Source organism: Rattus norvegicus, chromosome 19, assembly GCF_021556685.1.
Source record: "Rattus norvegicus strain SHRSP/BbbUtx chromosome 19, alternate assembly SHRSP_T2T, whole genome shotgun sequence".
In the NCBI taxonomy this organism is placed as follows: domain Eukaryota; kingdom Metazoa; phylum Chordata; class Mammalia; order Rodentia; family Muridae; genus Rattus; species Rattus norvegicus.
The window spans coordinates 30,197,388-30,221,242 of record NC_141552.1 but is presented as its reverse complement, the minus strand read 5'-3'; the positions used below and the strand labels follow the sequence as shown (position 1 = coordinate 30,221,242).

General features: G+C 43.6%; 2 protein-coding genes across 13 annotated transcripts in view; one reads left to right on the top strand and one right to left on the bottom strand.

The window, feature by feature from the left end:
- Positions 1–6,483, bottom strand: part of Rpgrip1l (Rpgrip1-like) — a 92,311-nt gene extending 85,828 nt beyond the window's left edge. For 2 of the 8 annotated variants that reach the window (XM_087594509.1, XM_087594508.1), the window contains exons 1-3: positions 6,288–6,440; positions 3,283–3,374; positions 1,185–1,329 (exon numbers count right to left, since the gene is read on the bottom strand). Coding sequence is in view for 6 of the 8 variants with exons in the window: in XM_087594508.1 (XP_087450634.1) it covers positions 1,185–1,329; positions 3,283–3,367 (230 nt within the window). In the remaining 2 variants the exon portion in view is untranslated. 8 annotated transcript variants of the gene reach the window in all.
- Positions 6,484–6,606: 123 nt separating this feature from the next.
- Fto (FTO, alpha-ketoglutarate dependent dioxygenase) overlaps positions 6,607–23,855 on the top strand; it is a 407,615-nt gene continuing 390,366 nt past the window's right edge. For 2 of the 5 annotated variants that reach the window (XM_087594057.1, XM_087594055.1), the window contains exons 1-2: positions 6,607–6,678; positions 8,317–8,369. Coding sequence is in view for 3 of the 5 variants with exons in the window: in XM_087594054.1 (XP_087450180.1) it covers positions 6,634–6,678 (45 nt within the window). In the remaining 2 variants the exon portion in view is untranslated. The remainder of the gene's footprint in view (positions 6,679–8,316; positions 8,370–23,855) is intronic. The other 3 variants (XM_087594054.1, XM_087594053.1, NM_001039713.1) reach the window with 2 other exon arrangements.

Sequence of the window (23,855 nt, the reverse complement as noted above, 5' to 3'; positions counted from 1 at the left end):
ATAATTATGTTGTTTTAACTTTTTGGATTATAGGACCTATTTCTAATAAGATCAAGGTTGTGAATTCCATTCTTTTACTGACCAATTAGGTATCTAAGGTAAAAAAAAAAGTTTAGTGGTCAGGAACATCATGTCTCATTCTGTATGGTAAACCTGAGTGTGCTATCGGTCAGAAATGAACCAGGCATATCTTACAAATAGCAATTTTGATGTCTCAAAATCAACTTAAAGTACAAGGCTTGCACCTGGCTGACTGGTGGGTTTGAAAACTAAATCTAGAAAGTGAAAATGGAATCACTTCTGTACGCTAAGTTCTAAGCAGAAAGCCATCTTCTTCCTTTAGTGGCCACCTTCTTCTTCCTTTGAGTCTAGAACATGACTACAAATACAGATGTGTGCACTTCTGTCTCCAGTGCCAGGCTCACACAGGACGGGTACAGTACTTTTGAGTGAAATACAATTACAAAGAAACTTCACTGAGGCTTCTGCCTCTTGCTCTTGCCCTCTTCCCCTCTGTCCCTTGTCCCTTCTCTCCCCATTCCCCTCCCCGCTTCCCTCCATGTGCTCATGGCCGGCCTCTACTCCTCTCCTCTTCTACTCTTCTTCTCTCATTAAACCTTTCCATGTGGAAAAAAAAAACTACACTGAAAACATCATCTTACATTTTCAAAATGTCCATCCAAAGTGACAATGTGCTTTTTCAAAAATGGTAGAGCCTGTTGGAAATAGAGAACCAACACTAATCCAAGAGAAGTTAAACATGACCCAGACGTAAGTGATGTTTTCATTAGTAAATCCCAAATCTTAAGGGAACACACATTCTAACAAGTCGGAATAGTTAATTACTTTTAAAATTTTTATGGCATTTAAACAAACAGATGCTTGGCTATCTGCTTATTAAGTCATAAATATTAACCCAAAAGTTATTTATAGATCTAATATTCTCATGGCACTCCAAGCTATTAGTGTGTTCTTTCAAATGCTAACTTCAGACATAATAAATACAACCCTCTTGGTTTACTATTCTACTTTGTAAGATTTTCCATTTTTAAAAAATTCTATTTATTTATAACCTGCCTGTTCCAGAAAAGATTGAAGGTGGGGCTTTCAATTAAGCTTATAAAAAACTATATCCTTCAAGCTTTACAGAGTTAGGAAAAGAGCTAAAAGCTTTTTATCGTAACCTTTTAATTTTATCCTCTTGCTTGCGGGCATGCTGTTTAAGTAAGATGTTCTCATCATGCAAACGCAAAAATCTGTCTTCCAGTTCTTCGCGACTGACACGTGACACTGCCTGGCGAGCCTTCACTGTGCGCGCAGTTGAGGTTTCTGAAAAGATGCCAAGGCAATTAACTGTAGCATCACTTAAAATAGTCTCTGAACCTGGTAACTGCTGAGACTAAAACAATCTCGGATGCATTCCTACTTTGCATTCTTTTCCCCTTCATATGGTTTTATGGGACAGGACTTCATGCAACAAAAGTTAGCTTCAAACTTGTTCTGTGGCTAGGATGATCTTGAACTCACGACCCTTCTGCCTCTATTTTCCAGGTGCTGGGATCACAGGCGTGCACCGTCACACCCACATTTCTCTCCTCTTGACCTACAAATTAAGTTGTGTTCTTTTGTTTTTTAGAAAACTGTTCATGCCAACAATCTTCAGTGAGATTTTTGTGATTAATCCTTCACATATGGTATTAGGGGTCTGAGCGACACCTTGATTCACTGGTGTAGACTAATCACTTTTTCAAAATACAGGAAGGAACTGATTTAGCAGATTCCTAATTCCTATTCCGAGTGCTGGAAAGCTCATAGCTGGAAAAGCCAGGCTGCCCAGTCTGGGAATGCAGCTCAGTGGCGTATAGTACTTGTCTAGTATGTGTGAGGTTCAGTCACTAACATGGCAGCAAGAAGAAGTCTTTGCATCTGCAAATCTATATGTGTTTTTTACAGAGACAAAACTGAACAATTTAGTGAACACGATATTAAGACATTTTTTTCTGGGCTAAGGAGCTAGGATATAGAAAAGTAAAATATCAAACAAATATAAATCCCAAAATAAAGAAAAACTCAAAACCTATGATTTCAAAGTTTCACAGATCATTTCTCCACAAGCTGTTTAATCTATTGAAAATTAACTTTTTGACCTGACATAGTGGCATATACTTTTTACAAAGTTCCAGCACCCAGAGAGAGAGAGAGGCAGGCAGTGATCTGTGAATTCAAGCCTAGTCGGTCTATATGGTGAGTTCTAGGCCAGCAGAGTATCCATAGTGAGACACTGTCTCAAAAACCAAATCAAACCAAAACAAACCAAACCTAACCCAATCCAACCAAACCCAATAATCTATAACTTTTAAGTATATACAAATATTTAATTTCAATCAATAGTAAAAACTGAGGGTGGCTACTGACGATCAGGATTGCACCTACATAATACCAGAACCCAATCTAAAAACACTTCAAATTTATTCGTATTTGAATACCTGGTTCTGGCTCCATTATCTAACTCAAGGCCTAAACGGCCTTCCTTTTAACAACAGGTGTGGTCAATTTGTTCCCATGAGCCATATACTTACTACCTTTCTAAGGCAGTTAAGCCTGGCTCCAGACACTGTTATAATTAAAAGGTGTATGTACGGTCCTTAAGAGACATGCGAAGTTAGTGGCACAGATGTTTGACTGGCTTTGTCACAAACATGAACCTGGCTCTCCAGGCCCTGCTGTTCTTTAAAGCAGTGCTTTGCCTTCTCAGTTGAAAATACTCTTCGGTTCTACAGGAACAACTAAATGCTAAAAGGATAAAGAAAGCCTTTAATGTATATTAATGTGGTTGAAAACTCACTGTCACTTGCATAAACAGGCCATTTTGAGATACTCTACTTGAAAGGCAAAAATTTTAAAATATGGTATTTCCTCCCATATAAAATTTAAACATAAAGAAGTGTTTTAATGGTGAATGTGATTTAAACCAGGCAATTCAGTTTGGGGTCCTGATACTCTATGCAGCTTCTACCGATGTGAGGAATTTTAAAAAGATGATTTATAACAACTCTTTATCAGAGCAGAGGGGGATCTTGCATTTGCTATGAGCTGTTGATAATTGATGCTTGCAGTAAAATACCATATGTGTTCTAAACTCTCCATATTGTTTAGTCCAATCAAGAGCTATATAGTTCCTTAAATGGCTGGGTTTGTATGGCTATCAGAAATACTTTAAATTAAAAGTAAAGAAATTACTGATCAAAGTTCATAACTGTAATAAATAACAGGTGGCCATACCTTGTAACCCTCCAATTCCAAAGAGATGTAGACCTGTATCTTTCACCGGCAGGTCTCCTGCTGTCTCGTCACTTGGGCCAGACATGGCTTATCTGTGGAGAAAAGAAAATTCAAACAAACTCTTCCTAGGTTACTGCATTAACTATGCAGTAGAATGAGCCAAATAAAGTGGCTGGGAAACGAGGCTGTAATGGACGCGTTATTGCCCACATGTGCTGTCTGAGCAAGATGAAAGCTCTCATCCTAGAAGGAACACTGCACCCAATCATGAGCACTGTCTTCTCCGAGCAGAGGATTTCTGCCAGTTTCCTTAGGAAATGCGCTAAGATTATCATTCTTCCTTTCCTTATTCGTCTATCCGAAACAACGGCAAACCCTTCTATAGTCAAGAAATACTGCCATCCCTACTCCTTTCCTTAAAGAAAGCATGAATTCTAGGGTGAAAAAATAGAAAACAACAACAACAACAACAACAACAAAAACAAAAAACCCCAAACAAACAAAAACCACAACTCAGGTCATGTTAAATAGTTTTTATGGGCTGGAGAGATGGAGACATGATTCAGAGGTTAAGAGCACTGATGCTCTTCCAAAGGTCCCGAGTTCAATTCCCAGCAACCATATGGTGGCTCACAACCATCTATAATGAGATCTGGTGCCCTCTTCTGGTCTGTAGGCATACATGCAGGCAGAAAGCTGTATATGTATACATAATAAATAAATATTAAAAAAAATAGTTTGTTGTATCATCTCATAGTTGGCCAAGTCATTAAGTTTACCTAATTTTAAACACAGAACAAATTATACCCACCTCATTGTCATTCTAAAAGCGAGTGAGATAGATACAAACTGAAGGCATTTAGCAAATGTGCGGGGTACGTAGAGAGTCTAGGAATGCCTACAGACTGCCTGGTGTGCAAATGAACGGCACCTTTCAAGCTTCGAAAAGGAGGCTCCATATGTTCATGGTGTGCTTTTACTTTAGCCTCACCCCTCCTTTGTTACTTCACGTAGGTTCCAGGGATTAGCTATTGGCTTGTTCTAGAACTTCTACTTTCTTTTCTCTATAGAGACATAACACAGTCAGTTAGTTTTGCATCTGGACATGAATAGACAGTGTATATTAAGCAAATAAATGGCGATATAAAGGAACAGTCGAGGAAGGTCTGGATGTAAACTGTTAGTGAAGTGTCTTGTGAGGAGGAGACTTGCGAGTTCTAGAATGTTGGCTGTAGAATGTGAAAGCCAAGAAGTCAGAACACTCGTTCCTCGTGTTCGCCTGTGTCTCAGAAGCTGGCACAGAATGTGGCACACTCAGTGAGCAGCATTGATTAGGCTGTCACTTGAATGGATGAAGGGAGCTCTTGGATTTCGGTGTCTGAAAGCCGAGACTTGGCTACATACATGTGCATGAAGAGTATCTCTTGGAGAGAGGGGGCCCGGAACTTTGATCGGAACTCATGATGGGCTGAGAACCAGTGCTGGGGACAAATGTCTCAAGGTATGACTACAGAAGATGATGCTAACACATGCTGCTCACTGTGCTTCCAGGGCACATAAGCAATGTCTACTCAAATGGCTGCTGACCTACAAACAGAAGCTAAGACAAGGCGCTCAGTCGCTCAAGGTCATTCACTCAGGAATCAGTTGTTTGGTGATAGTTCTGGTTATTACGACTGAGAAGGAAATTGTTATTAGCCTGAAGTAGGCAGATGCCATGGCGAACACTCCCTCTTTGCTCTCAGTGATCCACTTACACTCTCCTCTGCTTTCCTCAAGCCTGGCACGCTTTTTATTTAATTCCAAAGGCTCTTCTCTAGCTGTTCCCTCATACTTCAGAGCTCAGCCCAACTTGCCCTTCCTTAGACAGAGTTTCCTTTACAGTTCTGTGTTAATTTTCTTCCCGGTTTCTAACTTCTTTTTTTAAGGGAAGCCTATGCAAGCTAGGCTAACATGAAATTCACCAAGAACCCTAAACACACTGGCCTCAAATTCTCTATTTTTGCTTTCTTTCTTTCTTTCTTTCTTTCTTTCTTTCTTTCTTTCTTTCTTTCTTTCTCTCTTTCTTTTTTTTAGGCCTCACTATGTAAACCTTGCTGGAATTCAGAGATCTACTTGCTTCTATGTCTATGGTTAATGGCGAGTGCCACCCTGCCCTGTGCATGCAGACTCGATCTGCCCCGAGTGGCACCACACCCTACTGTGGTTTCTTACAGCCTTTGTCACCATCCCAGAGTTGTTCAGTAATTCATTGTCTTGGAATTCATTTTTTAACCTAGCATAGGATATTTTCACACTTATATCATATTTTCTTGCTTATATACGTCCCCCTACCCTGTCACCTCCATCTCTCTAGCTTCCTCTCACTGGTCTCCTTCCTCCCCCAAAATAGTCCCCCTTCTGCTATCTGATGTCACATAGTGGGCATCATCGCCATGAATTTATTATTATTGAATGAATAAATGAATGCCAGGCACTGAATTTAAACAAAATCTCTGCCCTGTAATGGCTATAACTGACTGTGGTGGTGGGAACTTGAGGCAAGACCTATTACTGAATTTGAGACCAGCCTGGGCTAAATAGCTAGTTTAAGGCCAGGCTGGAATACATAGGGAGACCCCTTCTTTAAAAAAAAAAATAAATAAATAAATAAAAAATCGACAATCAGCAACAACAGTAACAACCCCCTTGGGAGGCTTAGGCTCTACCATCCAATCTCAAATCCTGGGAAATAGAGCGAACTATTACTGTGACTTTGAGTTGTAGCCAATATGATAAGAATTGGCGAGGTTTCTGGCTGGACAGGGCAGACTGTGATGCAGGCCTGAGTATATGGAGGTGTGTCGGGATAGACTGCTTTTTACGCAAGAATCCCAGGTCTACATAGCCCGGGCCTCGGAACAGACTCCAGGCCCTCATCTGTGAGGCAGTGGAAGGGTCGGCCAACCTGCATCAGCCCCCACCTCACAGGGTACTCACCTCCGCGTTCCCCCTCAGCTACCTACCGTTGCTATAGCGCCCAGGGCGCGAGCCTCTGCAGGCCCAGAGGAGCACGGGAAAACAGCGGGTCCCGTTACTCACTGGGAAATGTAGTTCTCTGTAGGTTCCCGGTCGTCGGCGGGTCGCGTAGCGGACTACGCTAGCCTTGCTGGCTGACTGGAGAAATTCGGCTCCGAAGCCCAAGGAGTTCTCGGGATTCTCGCGGAGCATTCTGGGAGGGGTAGTTCTTCTAGGTATCAGAGACAATGGCGCCAGGCGGGAGACAGTCGTTGAAAGAACTACACACAGGAGGCGGGGTCCAGGGCGAGGGCGGACACGGCCCACGGTGGCGAAGGCGGCTTTAGAAGCAGCATGAAGCGCGTCCAGACCGCGGAGGAACGGGAGCGGGAAGCTAAGGTTTGTGGGGCTCCGGGCATCTGGGATTCTGCGTTAGTCCGGGGCTAGAGGCAGGGAACCCGCAGACCCGCTGGGATGGCTGAGTGGATGCTCGGCGTTAAGCCAAGGGATGTCAGGGCCTTGTTTGCAGGAGACTGCAGACGTGGTGTGTGTGAGTGTGCGCGCGCACGTCTGTGCTGTAAATTCGTATTGCTCTGGATGCAGATCTGGATACAGTTAGACTTGGTCAGAAATGAAAAGATAGACGTCTAAGTCCGTGTCCTGCTTCTTGTAGCTATTCCTTGGTTATATTTGTAGCCACTCTCGTGCTTCAGTTTACCAGTTTACCGCCTGTGTCTTTTCAGCTCTAGAGGAACTGAGCCACAGAATCTGTATGGTGAACTGTTTTTATTTGGATCATTGCCTTAATAGCCAGATGACTCTTCTGCGTGGTCACATCAAATACGTTTTCCATAGCTTCTGTGGCTAGTACATTCCTGGACTCTGTCGTTGTTGTTCAGCTTTCTGACAGTGGACATTCCGTGGGATAATAGTAAGAACAGCAACATTTCCAGCAACTTTTATATCGAATACCTGCATTAAATGTATAATTATTTCATATCATTGCAGCAGATAGCAAGACAGATATTACATAGGTAGTATAAACTGTCTGTTTTGAAGATGAACAGTGGAAGCTCAATGTTTTCCTTTCCCCCATTCCCAAAGTTGGGACCTATTGATCAGTCCACTTTTTCATTTCTATTACCTCGGGTGAAATTACCGTGGTCACTCAGTGGATTGTCACTACAGCCTCCTGCTTGGGCTCTATTCATTCTCATCTTAGATCTTCTGTACCTGTCTCCTCCCGCAATCATATCCTTCCCCACCCTCTTTAGAGAGTGATTTTTTTCTCTTCAGAATTTAAATATAGTTATGACCCACTGGCAGCCACCCGTTCAAAACTCCATCAAGGACCTGTGCTGCTTAGGATAACTACAAAACACAACCTGAAAGATCCTGCATGGTTTGGGTCTACTGTGCTTCCTCACAGCCTCAGTGGACACAACAGATTCTGCCCATCTTAGAAGTCTCTCTCGTCTGTAGTTCATTTGGTCAAAGGCCTCTGGGTAGGTTGGGTATGCAGTTTGGTGTTTATTCTCTGGTAGGTAAATATTTGGCAGTGAGGCTCCGTGGGAAATAAAACAGGCGGTCATAGAATTTTGTCTCGTTAAGATTAAGTCAGTAGACCTAAGGATGGACCGTTCGGAATCTTCTGTGTGAAGGCCTGAGTTATGTATTTTGCAGACATGGAAACAGAGTCTGGCAGAAGCTATCCTTTGCTTGGGCTATTTCTTTTCTAGGTGGGATTAGAGATCAGAGTCAGCCCCTATGACTAATCTCCTAGCTCTTTCTGTGACAGTCACTGAAAACAAGGCTCAGGTAGCTGTTTTAAATTTTAGACAGTGTCCCAGTAACCATGAATGATGGTTTGTCTTTCTGTTCAGCGAAATCAAGGTATAATTTTTATAGAGACTCATTTGTTGTGAGCACTTTGATAAGTTTTGGCAGTTTGCATATATGTTTCAGTTGCATAGAGAACATCATTATCTCCTTTAAAAAGTCATTTCTTTACAGCCGGTTTCTTTATTTTACCCCCAGGTAGTCATGTGATCAGTCATGATTGTTGAAGCTATGCTTTCTGGAAGCATACAGTACGTACCCTGATGTCATTTTTTTACTGGTCACAGTAATTTTTCAGATCTGTACAGGTTAATGCACATAGTATCAAGTTGGTCCATTTCTACTGCTGAGTAATAGTACATTTTGTGTGAGTCCATGTTTTGTTTGTTCACTCACCTGTTGCCCGCCATTTGGATTGTTACATGGGCTTGAGACGATTAAGAACAGAAGCCGTGAACAGTCATGTATCTATTTTGGTTTATACTGGCCAAATCATCCATGTGCAATTTCCTCAAGTGTTTCACCTCTGTGTCTGTGCAACACTAATGTTTTTGTTTGTTAGGGCTCCCTTTTATGGTTATTTGTGTGTGTGTGTGTGTGTGTCTGTGTGTGTGTGTGTGTGTGTGTGTGTGTGTGTGTGTCTGTACATAGGTATGCAGGTATGTGTGTATGCAAAGAGCAAAGCTCCACATTGAGTTTTTTCTTCAATTGCTTTCCACCTTATTTTGAGACAGGGTCTCTCACAGAAGATGGAGCTCACTAACTGGGCTAGACTTGCTTGTCAGCAAGCCCTGGGGATCTTCCTGTCTTCACCTTTCCTGAGCTGAGATTACAGGCATGCACTGGACCTTGCTTTTCACATGGGCCTGGAGATCCAAACTCAGGCCCCTTTGCTTGTGGCAAGCATGTTATTAACTGAGCCATCTCTAGCCCCAGGACATTACCATATAAATAGAATCATAAGACATGTGACCTTTCTGTTTGTCTGCTTTCACCCACCATGCATGTTCATCCATGCTGAGGTTCATAGATCTTGTAATACCTATCCATTCGTCTCATTATCCGGTAGATGGTATTCTTATATCTGGACGCACAGCATGATGTATTTGTTTTATTTCTTATTTACTTACTAACTATTCTTTCTGTTGCTGTGATAGAACATCACAACCAAAGGCAACCAGGGGAGGAAAGTGTTCATCTTCATTGTCTTGTAATACTTCATCATTGAGGAAGAACTGGCGGAGGAACTGAAGCAGAGGCCATGGAAGAGCACCGCTTACTGGCTTGCCCCTCGTGGCTTGTGCAGCCACTTTTTTCTTTTCTTTTCTTTCTTTTTTTTTTTTTTTTTTTGTTCTTTTTTTTCGGAGCTGGGGACCAAACCCAGGGCCTTGCGCTTCCTAGGCAAGCGCTCTACCACTGAGCTAAATCCCCAACCCCTGCAGCCACCTTTCTGATAGTGTCCAGGACCATGTGCCCAGGATGGCAACACCTACAGTGGGCGGGGCCCTCCCATATCAATCGTGAATCAGTTATCCAAAACAGTGTCTCACAAACATGTCCACTGGCCAGTCTGATGGAGACAGTTCCTTAATTTAGATTCCCTCGTCCCAGGTAACTGTAGTTGTGTCCAGGACATGGAATGCTTGGTGAATAATTGATTCATTTTTTTTTTTTTTTTGTTCTCATGAAAACCCTGCCCAGTTGCAGCCTGGTTTCTGTATGGACAGGGCAGAGGTCTGCGAGCAGAGCTGCGAGTCACATTCTAAGACTACACTTAATATTTTGAGAAACCACCACACTGTTTGCCATACGGGCTGCACTACCCCACGTTGCTCATAGAGACGTTGAGGGCTAGAATTTCTTCAAGTCCTTGTCATAGCCTGCTACCGTTTGTCATTTCATTGTAGCCTTCATGGCGACCAGGACATAGTTAAGTAGTTCATTGTGGTCTTGATTTGTATTTCCCTGATGACCAATAATATTATATGTTATATACTTAATGAACATGTGCGTAGGTGAGTGTGCATGTGTGTGTGTGTGTGTGTGTGTGTGTGTGTGTGGGGTGAGAGTGTATGGATGTGTTTGCATGCATGTATGGGCGTATACGGTAGCGATGCATGCTTGTGAGGTAGATGTGGGGAGTCTCTGTCAATCTCCACCTTTTTATCCAGGCTAGGTCTCTCAGTTAAAGCCTGAACTTGCAGACACAGCTAGTCTGGGGATCTACTGCCCATGCTTTATTAGTCCTGAGACTAGAGGTGAACCCTACTCCTCCTACCTGTCACTTACCTGGCCTCTGAGAATATGAAGTCCTTTCTTCAGCACCCGGCCATCTCCCAATGGGAAGTGTGTGTCCCATTTTTCTTCTTTACCCAGTTTTATGGTTGTTATTGTTAGCTTATTAAGTTTTACAAGTTCTTTGTATTTCCTGGCTATATTTATTGCCTTGGCTTCCTAATGAGTTGGGATTACAGTCCTGAACCAGAGTGTTAAGCTCTTGAAATATTTGTCCTGAAGTCACAGAAGTTTCATTTGCTTTTTAAATTGAACGCTGTCATTTCTCTAGTCATTGCCTTCGATTCTCCTTTTCTCTTTGTGGTAACTTAGGTTATAATTTTTTCACTTGCAGTTTCTTGTATCCTAGACTTTATGTACTTTCTAAATCTGAAGGGAGAGAAGATTGGATTAAATATCTGGCTTTCCAGCAAAACATTTGTTCTCTCTGTGCTGATTATCAGAGCGTACATACATGTGCCATGCATTTTGACGGGAGCTTTTCTTACAGCGGCCCGGGTCAGTAGTATTTGCTAGATATGTTTGACCAAAGTTAGACCATTGAGTCTCCTATTTCCTTGCCATTAGAATGAGGATTCATACTTTGGGCTTGTGTTTCCCCAACCAAGCAGTAGTACCAAGATTGGATGACTCTGGGCAACTGCGAGGCCCCGTTCATTGTGTGTTTGCATGTGTGGGGGAGCATGTATGGCACCTGTATGCATGCATCCATGTGAATGTGCATGTGTGTGCCCCAGGGGCAAAGTAGTTGTGGTCCTCACTGAGTTCGATCGTCTCTTTTCTGAGATGATTGACCTAACTGTTTTCGGATAATAGGAAACTCACAGAAGAACTGGGAGACTAGAGCTTAGCACAACTCTTCTACGCCTGCTGTCTCAATGTCCAGGTTGCCATTTTGCTGTGTCAACGTTTTTGCATTCCCTCTGCCCCATGTATACAACCTGAGCTATTACTGTAACTCAGTATATAGTTTTCTGTGTACTAGGGCTTGAACACAGGGCTTTATACATTCAAGGAAGCCTCTAGCACTGAGCTGAACCTGGCAACATTGTCTTTTCAACAAAGTGGAACGGTAAAAAGGAGGCTCCAGCCCTCCTTACCCCTAAACGATTCAGCATGTATTCTCTAAAGAACAGGGGAGTCTCAAACAGTTGGCAACTTCAGAGACGTTAATGTCTATGCAATACCTACTTAACCCAGAGTTCTTAGTCCTACCTGCCAATTGTTCTAAGAATATCTACTTTGCAGCTGCACTTAAGGATTGGACATTTCCTTTCATTGTCCTGTCTCTTTTCCGGTAATCTGGTCTCCTTGATTGTAGCTCTTTGATGGTACCTGGAATAGAACCTTCATTATGCTAGGCAGGTGCTCTATGGCCGAGCTACGAGCCCAGCCCCGGCCCTGTCCCTGATCTGTTTTGCTTTTTTTTTTTTTTAATATCTGCCTTTTTCCTATAAAATTTGCGTGTTCTGATGCAGTTGGAGTTGAACTCAGGTCATTAGGCCTGACAGCAAGCCCCTTTACCTACTGAGCCATTTTGCTGGCCCAGCCTAGACTCGTTTCTATCTTTTCCCTATCCTTAAAGGAGTTTGTAGTGACACAAATGTTTGTTCTGTGGAATGGTCATATATTCTTTTCTTTTTTTTTAACCTCCCCCCCCCCCCCCCCCTTTGTGAAGACAGCTTCTTTTATGTGGCTCTGACTATCCTGGAACTCAGTGTAGATGAGGCTGGCCTCAAACTCATCTAGATCTCCCTGCCTTTGCCGCCCAGCACGGGGATTCAAAGCACTCACCGCCACACCAGCTTGCATGCTCTTCTTGGCCTGATGTTCTATGTAGCTCACACAGTTTGGATATGTAATTTTTTTGGATGGGCAAAGGGAGACCATATACATGTACATTCTGGTCTGTTGAGGGGTTTTATTTGGACCAGGTGAGTGGGAAAGCTTTAAGATTATTCTTTTGATGTTGAGAAGTAGAGGAGTCTCACATAAACATCAGATTTCTGGCTCCCTCAGTCAAGTTGCTTATCCATGGCCCCCTGGAGTGGACTTGCTCCTTCCCTAGGGAGTGTGTATTCCACTGCATAGCCAAGTGTTTAATTCACTTACCATAAATTATCTCCAGTTCTATCCATTCTCGCGGGTGTCATGAGTTCCTTTTTTCTTTGTAGCTAAACAAAATTGTTTCTGCACCATTTTCTTTTTGGTTCTTTTTTTTCGGAGCTGGGGACCGAACCCAGGGCCTTGCGCTTCCTAGGCAAGCGCTCTACCATTGAGCTAAATCCCCAACCCCGCAACCATTTTCTTTATCCAGTTGCCTAGGCTGGCTCCATTTCATGGCCACTGAAGAGAGCTTGCCATGAACATAGATATCCAAGTGTCTTTGTGGTATGTTTTCTTAGAGGCCTTCAGGCATACCCCCAAATGGTCTAGATGGATCAGCAGGCAGGTCTATTTGTAGGTTTTTTTGAGAATTCTCCATACTGATTTCCAAAGTGACTGCCCAGGTTCACATTTCTACTAGTGGTAAATGTGTAGGGTTCTTGTTTAGACATAGCTGTGGCAGCATTTCTGATTGTCGTGATAAGGAAAGCAGTTTCCATTTATTTTCCTAATGGCCAAGGATGCCGGATCGTTCTACAAGTACTCATTGGCCATTTATCTATCTTTTGAGACCTGTTGTAAAATTATAAAAAAATGCTGTCTTTTACCCTGCACTAGATCCAGCACTGTAGTGCCCCAAGACATCTGGTAGACATCTTCATCTCAGTCAGCAAAGCCTCTCACCTGCTTAGCTCTATCCCATATCACACTGCCGATGGCTTCTCTCTGAGCCTGGCAGCAATCTCTCTACCTGTCTTGTTCCCAAGGCAGGCTGCCACCAGGCCAGAAACACACATCCCAATTCTGTGGCGGCCCAGTGACTCCACCACCACAAACTCTCTTGAATTCAAATCACTTCATGAAAGAACACACAACACAATAACCTCTGATCCAATTGACAAGATATAATTGTCCACCTAGACATACAAAGCCCTGTACACATCCTTCCCTTAAGAACATTCATAACAACCTGTAAATGTTCAGAGAGGAATCTTAACATCTGCCTCCATGTTCTCTCAGCTCCTCTCTTTCTCACTCCAGTTTCCTCCTTTCTCTAAAGCTTTTCTCCCGCCCATCCTTCCTTCTCGTCCAATGACAGGCCTCATTCTGTCTTGTACCTGCCTTCACCTGTATGATATCATCCTACAACCTGCTGATACTTTCCACTATGTTTATTTTTTTTAATTTTTTAATTTGAAGTTTCTATCTCTAATATACCGTTTTCATTTTCTTTTTCTTCCTGAGCTCCCAGTTTCCTTGTGGAATCGCCTTCCCTTGTTGCCATCTCATTATTCTTGCTGCTGATATTCTCACTGTTTACTGACTCTTCCCTGTCTTCCTGATGTAAACCTCAGGGCCTGGATTGAATTAGCGTGAAGGCACCTTTGAGCCACTAACGGCCTTTTGAAATCTGCTTCTGGAATTCTATCGTCTCAGGATCCTGGGTTCAGCAACGGAGGAGTGATCTTTTGGAGGGGTCCTCTTGCTTTGCTTTTTCATATTTCATCTTTCTTTTGTTTCTGTATCACTAATTAGACATCTGCTGGTTTGGCTATCCTGAGGTTTGTTTTTCCCCCCATGTGTGTGGCAGTCTTGGAGGTCTCACTGAGCATTCTACTCCTGAGAATTGACTCTCAGTACCACTGAGAGCAGAGGAAACCGTAGCACCATCAGAAAGATGCGGAAATACACCTAAAGTGGGGCGGCCCACAGGCACGTTACCGGCGACCCATCAGTCAGAAGGCCGTAGTGTGCTGTGAATGTGGCACGAGCTGCCAGGTGAGGTAAAGGAAAGAGGGAGAAGCAGACGCGATGGTGAGTTAAGGGGGAGAAAGGAACTACTTGTGGGAGGGAGGAAGAAAGACAGGAGGCCAGAAAAAGGAAAGAGTTTGCCAATACTGAAACAGTTCAAAACCTGCTCAGCACCTAAGCAAATATACAAGTACAAGTACATATACAGAATTAAGAATATAAGCATACATATTAAAAATAAGCAAAGACAGAACCACCCCAGTGCGATACCCAAAATGTCTCTAAACGCGTAGGAGAGAGATCAGGGGTTGGAGGAAGAATTGCAGTGGGTAAAAAGGGGAAGAAGACAAAAGTGAAAACTCAGGCAGAAAGGTTGCCCAGGAATGAAAAGCAAACAAACCAACAAACATAACCAAAATTGTTTGAGTATGCGAAGGGGGAAAAAAAAGAAATATAAGAATTGAGAACAGTGGGCCTAGCAGGAATATTTAAATAAATAAACAGAAATGAAAAAAATTTGATGCAGAGATACTCTTTAATATATTATAATTATCCAGTAAGTGTTGTCATATATCTCCTTCAACACTATGCAGGGAAGATCACTTGCAACCTTCCTTATTTTATGTGACCCTCGGATGGTGTGTGCGGTCTCAAGTCCTTGTCACTGCTAGTATCGTCTAGTACAGCTAGACACAGCCATGCAAAGCACTGTGAGGTGTCACATGAGGTCAGCAAGCACATGTTTATCTCTAAGGGTCACAGGACTTGTTCCATATAGAGACATAAATTCATAATTTTATAGTTAAAAAAAAGAAAAAAATGAAGTTAAAAATACTGCTAAAAGTATAGTCAAAACAAACAGGAATCAAAAACAAACAGGAGAAAAATGTTCTAGTAGCTTCTTCTTGGGTCCTTAGATATTGGGAGACTTAAATTATATGCACAGAAGTAGAGGAGGGTTTTCTACTGTCATGGCTAGCTTCAGTATAACTTGAAATATCTGAGAAGAGGGAGCTCCAACTGAAGAATTGCGCCTATTAGGTTGGTCTGTGGGCATTTCCTGGGTGTAGGAGGGCCTAGATCATGTGGGCAGTGGGCCCGGGCTGTGTAAGAAATGCCTTAGGGAAACCAACCCACTGAGCAGTGCTCATCCGTGTCTTCTGTTTCAAACCCTAACTTGTTGGCTTTTACATTGGCATCCACTGGTGGTGGGCAGTAGCCTGTAAGCTGAGGTAGATTTCCCTGCCTCAAGTTGCTTTGTCTCGGTGTTTTATCATAACAAGAGAAAGCAAACTAGTACACTTTTTAAAGGATTTTGTGAAAGGCATAGCCATGCCCAAGGGTGAGTGTGGAGGAAGGAGTACAAAGCTCTCTGCCTTCTCCAGCCGTGCTATTGTTCATGTAGTCACCCAGGGTTCAGTTATACGGAAGGTCCTGAAACCAGTTGTGATGATCTTCACTGACAGCTTGTTTGGACGTAGGCTCACCAAGGAGATTGGGCACACATTGGTTGTCTGTGAGGGCATTTGAAGAGATTCCATGGCTGGGGTTCCAGCTAACAACAGAAAAGAAGATTTCAGTTTAACCTTAGCTTTACCTGAGATGGGAGGCTTCAGATGGAAGCCCCGACGTTCCAGGAAAAAATGGTGATTTTAATGCTTAGCTTGGGTGTAGGCACAGGGCTGGATGAAACTGGATCTAATGGACAAGCTGAGACTAACCTCATGGGGTCCTGCCTGGTAGGTTTCTGTAGACTCCTCTAATGAATGGGGCAGGACCCTCCTGAAATGAGGGCCTTTTATCTCATTTCAGCCAAGCCAGTTACAGCCTTCGGGAAGTTGACAGGAATGTTTTTAGGCTTTATGGTTTGTTTTGGGAAAAGGGGCCTCGAGTTACAGTGATTCATCCTGGGTAAGAGGAATCTCGATTTGAACTCCTTCTGGGAAGAAGTGGGGCAGAAGGTCAGAAAACTGTGGTACTGAGGTTCTGAAGCCTTCCATGTCTCTTAGTTCAAATACTCAAGCCGAAGCCCCTCACATTAGGACACCGTTTCCTGAGCCCTGGCCTTGTCAGCTTGACTCCGCAGCTGCCCCGTGGCCATCATCTCATGCGCAGACTTCCAGGAAGCCAGCTTTAGAACGCATGTGGAAACAGGGATGGAGGCATACCTGGTGCAGATAGCTCACTGCCTCGGTACTCAGAACCTCGGCTGATGGACCTGCTCCGCTCCCTTGTTTTCTTTCCTCTCCCTAATCTGTCTTCGTCTGCATGTCCTCTCCTGAACCTCGTCACTGCGCTTTGTTCCCTTCTCATTCGATTCTAGTTTCCAAATCACGTGAAAAACTGCCTGGATAGTTAATATGGAGACAATTAAGAACAATTACTGTTGCTCTCTGTTATTTCTGTCTGTTTTATGCTGATTTTCAAGAGGAAATTCAATGTCTTCTTTCTCCCTAAAAGTCTTAGAGACTTTGAAGAACTACTAGCTTACCCGAACAGAGCATTTGTGCATAACTCATCTTGTCCCAGTGGCGCGCATCTTCCTTGTAGGAGAGACATCAGCAGTGTGTTGAGGGAAGGTGGCATGGCAGAGAGCCCCCCGTGTGTGATGTCTGATGCACACGACCCTGTCATCTCTAGCACCACTTTGTGACTGTTAAGCATCCTTGTTTTGGCAGAGTTTGGCTAATGGCTAAAAATATCTCAGTCTGGCAAATGCTTGCCAGAAACCCTCCCATGTCTAGGAGTAACTGTCAGTATGAACAGTTGTGTCTGAAGCTGCAGAGGCCGAACTGAACCCCCACACTGATTTGCCCTTCTCCCCTTTAAGCTCCACAAAACCTGAAGCCCTTGGTACCACAGTACAGATACTCCAATTCCTCAGGCTGTGGCCCTTCAGCTCTGGTTGAAAGACCAGTTCTGCTTCTGGGAACATTTGTCTTCTCTCCTTTATTTCCATGTCGCCTCCATCAGTCCCAGTCTTTAATATTTTGGTGCTGAGGGTCTGAGGCCATGACCCTGTCCCCTGCCCTGGCTGACTCCTTTCTCTGCTTCTCTCCTTCCTCTTCCCCTCTCCTCTTCCTTTTCCACCAAACCCCACTGAGAGGCCCTCAGTCCTCTAGACCCACTTTGGGCTAAACAGTCAGTGACTGTCTCACTCGACCTCTGTCCCGGTGAGTAGCACGAGTCCCTTTGATGGAACGCTTTCCCTGTTCTTGGGAAATTATTGATTCAAGGGCCAACCTCAGTTTTGGCTCCTTTCCTTCCTTTCCCCTTGTCAGTCTCATTCTGTTACCCCTCTGACCTCCAGAGCAGAGGCTTTGTGTCATTCATCTATAGCTGAGCGAGCCATGAGGAGAAGGTCAGAGAGCAGCACCCCTCCACAGCATCTGCACCAGCTCCTGCCTCCAGGTTCCCACCCTGCTTGAGTTCCTGTCCTGACTATTTGATGATGAACCTGGATGTGGAATCCTAAGCCAGATAAACCCTTTCCTCCGCAAGTTGCTTTTGTCAGGTGCTTCATTGCATCAATAGAAACTCTAATGAAGATGAGTTGGTTCCAGGATGGTGGGTGTTGCTATGAGAGACCTGACCGTGTGCTTCAAGGACAGTATGGAAGGACTTTGGAACTTCAGGCTACGAGAGCTAGGTGTTGAGAGCCCAGTGGGCTGTTGTGTGAGCTTGGAGGATAAGAGTGCTGAGGGCAGTGCAGAGGATGGGGCCCGGCTTGTGAGTTTCAGGAGAAAGGTGGAAGATTCCAAGGGGCCATTGGCTATTTCGAATTACGATTCTGTTGTTCTGGTCAACTGGGGCTGAAGATTCAGCGCTGCTCTTCACTGAAGGGGAACCTTTGCATAACTGGGACAATTGGTAATGGTCAGTTGGAGCTGAGAAATTAGTAATGATTAAAAAGAGACCAGAATCACTGAGGTGAAGTCTGGGAAATGTTTTTTGAGAGTCAGCCCACAGAAGCTGTGTTCCAGAGGTGGCCAAGGTTGTGTCTTGTGCTGGCGGCTGAACTTGGTAGTGTAAGAGTCACCCGGGTGCTATTGGTTTTGAAGGCATGAAGGGGTGACAGAGAGCAGCTGAGGCTGGGCACTGTGTGCTGGAGTCCCTGAGGAGAGCCCAGGAGAGGCCACTGGTCAACGTGCACCCAATTGCAGAAAGAGATGCTGGTACCATGAACAGCGACCGAGAACAGCGGCAGTGGTGGAGTGGAGCCTGAGCTTAGAACACAGACTGTGTGAGTTGCAGAACTGGAGAAGTGACCTCAGCCCGGGAGATCAGGAGTGGATCCCAGACATTGGATATTGCATTATTTATCACACTACATTAAGGGTGATCTGATCTTTGATCTGATTGTGACTCTGCCCTGGTTCTTCTGTCCTGAAATAGAAAGTGTCTCAATTAATTTTGATTTTACAGGAGCCCACAGTCGAAGGACTTTGAACCTTTAAAAGAGATGTTGAACTTTTAAAGAGACTGGATATTTTAAAGGGACTGAAATTTTAGTGTGTTTAAGTTGTGAAAACTGGGACTTTTGAAATTATTTATGTTTTTACTGTGAGATCTTGGGGATGAATGAGAAAGTAGAGGTCGTGGCTTAATGGCAATATGTTTTTTTGTCAAGTGGACAAGTGGTCAATTGTACTGGATAGTTTTATGTCAACTTGACATAAGCTACAGTCTTCTTAGAAGAGGCTATAGGGTATTTTCTCAATTAGGGATGGATGGCCCAGTCCATTGTGGGTGGTGCCAGCCCTGGGTGGTGGTCCTGGGTATTATAATAAAGCAGGCTGAGCCAGCTATGGAAACAAGCCAGTAAACAGCACCTTCCATGGCCTCTGCATCAGCTCCTGCCTCCAGGTTCCTGCCCTGCTCGAGGTCCTGTCCTGACTTCCGTTGATGATGAACAGTGCTGTAGAAGTGTAAGGCACATAAACTCTTTCCTCCCCAGGTTGCTGTGTTTCCTCATAGCAGCAGTAATCCTATGTAAGACTGATTGCACCCATCCTATCAGCCAGCTGTGGGCTCAGGTTCCCTGAGCTCAGAAGGTGTCTGTCTTAGATTAACTTATTTGAATGGGTTGTTTTGTTCTAATGTTATGGTAAGCTCTGCTGGGTTCCAATTCCTGCAATTTCTGCCTGTTATCTTCAGGCCCATTCTCCTCTGTGATAAAAAGGTTCTTTTCCCCCTCAATACACCTTTGTTCTACTTGTGTCTGCTTTTGTTTCTTCGAAGTCTAGCAATATGTTGACTAATAAGTTTTCATTTCACAATAACATTATAAAAAATAATTTCTATAAACAATAATGTGCAAAATCTTGGTTTATTAGAATGTCATGTGTGTGATTAAGTGTAATAGACTGTTGGGGTAGAAATCTCGGCTCACTTCCAGACAAACCACAACAGGCTAACATGGTTCCACATGGAAAGGTTTAATGAGAGAAGAAGAGTAGAAGAGGAGAGAAGTAGAGACCGGCCATGAGCACATGGAGGGAAGCGGGGAGGGGAATGAGGAGAGAAGGGACAGAGGAGAAGAGGGGAAGAGGGCAAGAGCAAGGAGGAGGGGAGTGAGGAGGGGGCGAGCAGTCCCTTTTATAGTGTTAGGCACAGCTGGCTGTTGCCAGGTAACGGTGGGGCGGAGCTTAGAATGCTAACACTGTTTATATATGATTATGTTTTGTTTCTTTACATTAGGTACTGATTACCAAATTGACTTATAACTAAGTGCTCATATAAACTAAAAGTTGTTAACTTGGTCCAACTTCATTTTGTATATAATGTAAAATAATCTAAATTTTAATCCAAAATTAAAAAAAAAAAAAAAAGAGTAATGGTCCTAAATCTTTCTTTAGAACAATTACCATGACTTTTTTTGTTTTGTTTGTTTGGTTCTACAAGGCAGACCCTATTGCATGGGGGTAGAAATGCACTCTTAAATGCTCCTTCTCTGGGATATGTTTATTATTTTTTTCCCATTTGGACAATTATGCTTCCTTTTAAAAAAGTATGTTTGTAGGGTTGGGGATTTAGCTCAGCGGTAGAGCACTTGCCTAGCAAGCGCAAGGCCCTGGGTTCGGTCCCCAGCTCCGGAAAAAAAAAAAAAAGAAAGAAAAAAAAGTATGTTTGTGCCTTCAAATGTGTTTCATATGTAAATGAATGCATGCATATATAAATACAAACATTTTTAGGGTTTCAAGGATTTCTTTAACCTCCATGTTCTTTTAAGAAACAAACAAATGGGTTTTTTTTTCAAGATTCAATACAGAGCTTCTGTCCTGTCTTCTGACCTTTAGCTGTGCTGCCCCAAAATGATGGTGGCAGGGCTTGTTAAATGTTAGTAATACTCCTCCGCAAAAGAGGAGGGAAACAGGCCATCCCAGCAGATTCTATACAGACAAGACTAAAACCAGGGAGATCGATCTATGTGACTATGAAACATCCGTGTGAGTACCAAGGAAGGACTTTCCAGTGTCACCATCTGCACTCCCACCTCAGTAAGGAAGCCCAGCAGACTCATTGGTTCTCTAGGGAGAACTTTGATGAAACTGAACTTAGCTTTGTCTTTAGGGCTTTATGAAGAGGGAGTAGACATCACTCAGTCTCCCTCTCCCCAGGGAGAAAGTCCTCATGACAGGTAGTAAATTTATTTGTTAATGTTATTATGTTTCTAGAATGGGAAAAGTAGAAAAGAAAGCTTTTGCAAGCTGTGAAAGTGCTTAAAGGATAATAATACTCAAAGATTATAATACAGTATTAAAGTTTCTAAGGCCGAAGGTAGTTACAAAAGCTAGCTCAAATGTAGCTTGTTAAATGTCAAAGCAGAGTTTATTTAGAAATATATGGCTATTGAAATCTTCAGCAGTAGTTAGAAGCACCAGATATTCTGTCATCTCGAGACTGGGAGATTATTCTGCATATCCACCTGCTGTCTTTTAGACTTTGCTACAGCAGCCCATGAAAGACCCAATGGGATTTTTTTATTTCTTTTTTAAATTGTCACTTAGATACTGACTTTAACTGACTCCTTGCAAAGCTTCTGGGTACTTGGCCCTCACGGAGGAGTCTGATGTAACAAACTTCTTACAGAACCCTGGCCTGGTCCAGTCAGTTACACAATTAAGTTCATCTTGCCAAACAAGCCTTACGTTAGTCATGATGATAAGCTCTTAATGTTTCCATAAGGTGGTAGTTCTGAACTTAGCTGACTAAAAAAACCCCATGCTCTTCCGCCCGTCCACCTACAACAGCGGTGGATGACATCAGGCTTCCTAGCCCTTCCTTGACTGGGCCTTCCTTCGAGGCACTCTAATGGATGCCCTTTCTACATCATCTTTTTGTTACCTCAAGCAGTTGAGAGAGTTATGTGTAGCCCCAAACTCCTGAAAGCAGTTGAGGTGACCTCTTCTGTCTCAGTTAACCTCACTGTCTCTGGCTCTGAAGAACTTAAGGAAATTTCAGGCCAGCTCACCATCCCTCAGGACCAGCTCAATTCTTTAGCCACTGCAGTACTCCAAAACGAAAGAGGACTCATCCGACTGCCGCTAAGGGCGGGATCTGCACCCTCCACAAACAAATCCAGATCACTGCAAGATGCGACCAAAGACACGGGAAAGCATTCAGGGACATGCTTCCTTGGTTTTCTCAGTGTTTGTTCAGAGGAATGCGGTGGCATTTGCGTTTCAGGACCTGTGCAGTAAGAAGCCACCATGCTCCTTCACCCCTTTCACCTCCGCCCTGATGCTTCTTTACCTCAGTCCTCTCTCTCCTCATGTTCCCTTCCCTTGTCGCTTCTGCTTCTGACTTTGCCGCTTCTGCTTCTGACTTTGCCGCAGCACTCCTGGGCACGCTAGCCACTGTCACCCCAATGAATGACTAGACGTGGAAGGGAAATCTTGCCTCACATGTACTGTAACCCTTGGCTTCATTCACTGCCAACCTCAAACTTCACCCCTGGTATGGCACCCCTCCATCTTTAACTTTTCAGATGGAAATGTCCTTTTCACTAGCCACAGGCCCTTTATTTCTCCCCTTCTCCCCACATGAGCATCCTTCTATGGCCTCCACTCCTCTGCCTCCGGCTTCCTGGGCAATCTCTGTTTCACTCTGTAACAAAATCATCCCCTTTCATCCCTCTAGTGACTTCTTAAAATGTTTCTCCAGGAGTGCACAGGGACAGTCACAATCGGCTGCAAAGTTTCAACTCTGCTGCTCTGTGAGAGGTCAAGCGGACCTACTCCCATTAGGTCATGTGAACAGAGCCCAGCCCCGCCCCAGTTTCCCCCAACCAGCCAGAAGTAGCTGGGGAGATTCGGGGCCCCTTTCCTTTGTGTTGTTCTCAGGGTCTACAGTAAAGGGTAAAGATACCTTAGTCTAGCAAATGCTTGCCTCCGTACCCTCGCCATGTTTGAGAGTAATGACTAATACAGACAGTTCTGTCTGAAACCACAGGGGTGAAAGTAAGGCGAGAGGTTTAGTCACTGAACTCCCACCCTGATGTGCCTTTCCCCCTTCAAGCCCCACAAACCCCGAAGTCCCCAGTGCCACAGTACACACTCTCCACTTCTCACAGACCATGGTCCTTCAGCTCTGATCGAAAGACCAATTCTGCTTCTGGGACAGTCTGTCTTCTTCCTCTCCTTTATTTCTAGGTCACCCCCTTCAGTCTCAATCTAACATTAGTGATGTAAATATGGGCATTTAGAAGATAAAGTTCAAGAAATTTGGGCACACTTTTTTTAATAAAAAATTATCATTTTCTATAAATTTATATAATTTCTATATTATTTCTAGCATTTAACACTTGCCAAACACAGTGAATAGCCCATAAATATTTATCGAATGAATCCTCAGGAGTACCACTTGTATTGGTCATCAGGCTATTTAATAGATGGAAGTAGAATTTGAAAGAAATAATGGAAAATGATTAGATACTTAGGGATTTGAAATTAGTCACACACTAATGGTGTAGCAATCAGTTTTGAGAATCAAGATTCATCCATTGAATGTGTGCTTTGGCAGTGGGTAACAATGGTTTCTAATGTTTTCCTTCAATTTTAAAATGCCACTTTGCCATGTGTATTTAGTGTATTCTGGTTTTTTTTGTTTGTTTTTTAGATTTTTTTCCCTTTCTTCCTACCCTCCTCCTTTTTCTCTTTCTCCCTCCCTTCCTCCTCTTTTTAATTTGAATAGTGTATCACCGTGCAGCCCAGACCTCAAATTCACTGCATAGACCCGAGGGCCTAGAGTTTGTGTTAATTCTACCTCCTGAATGCTGGTGTTAATGGACTTGTGGGGTAGATTCCGTGATAGAGTTATTTTGAAAACATGCCTGCTTGCTGCCTAGAGGACCTCATTGTGAGATGGCACTTCTGGAGCCTTGGGGAGGAGGGGCACAGGGAGAGCCACTGAGTTTGGAACTCTGCCGAGCTTGTTCATCTAAGGTTGGGTCAGAGCCTGGTTTTGTGTTACTGTACGGATGTGCCTTACTGGTTGAATTCACGGTTTAAGGCAGGGGAATCAGGAGTGCTCGACTGGCTCAGGGCACATGTATGAGTTAAGGTTTGCATCAATGGGGACAC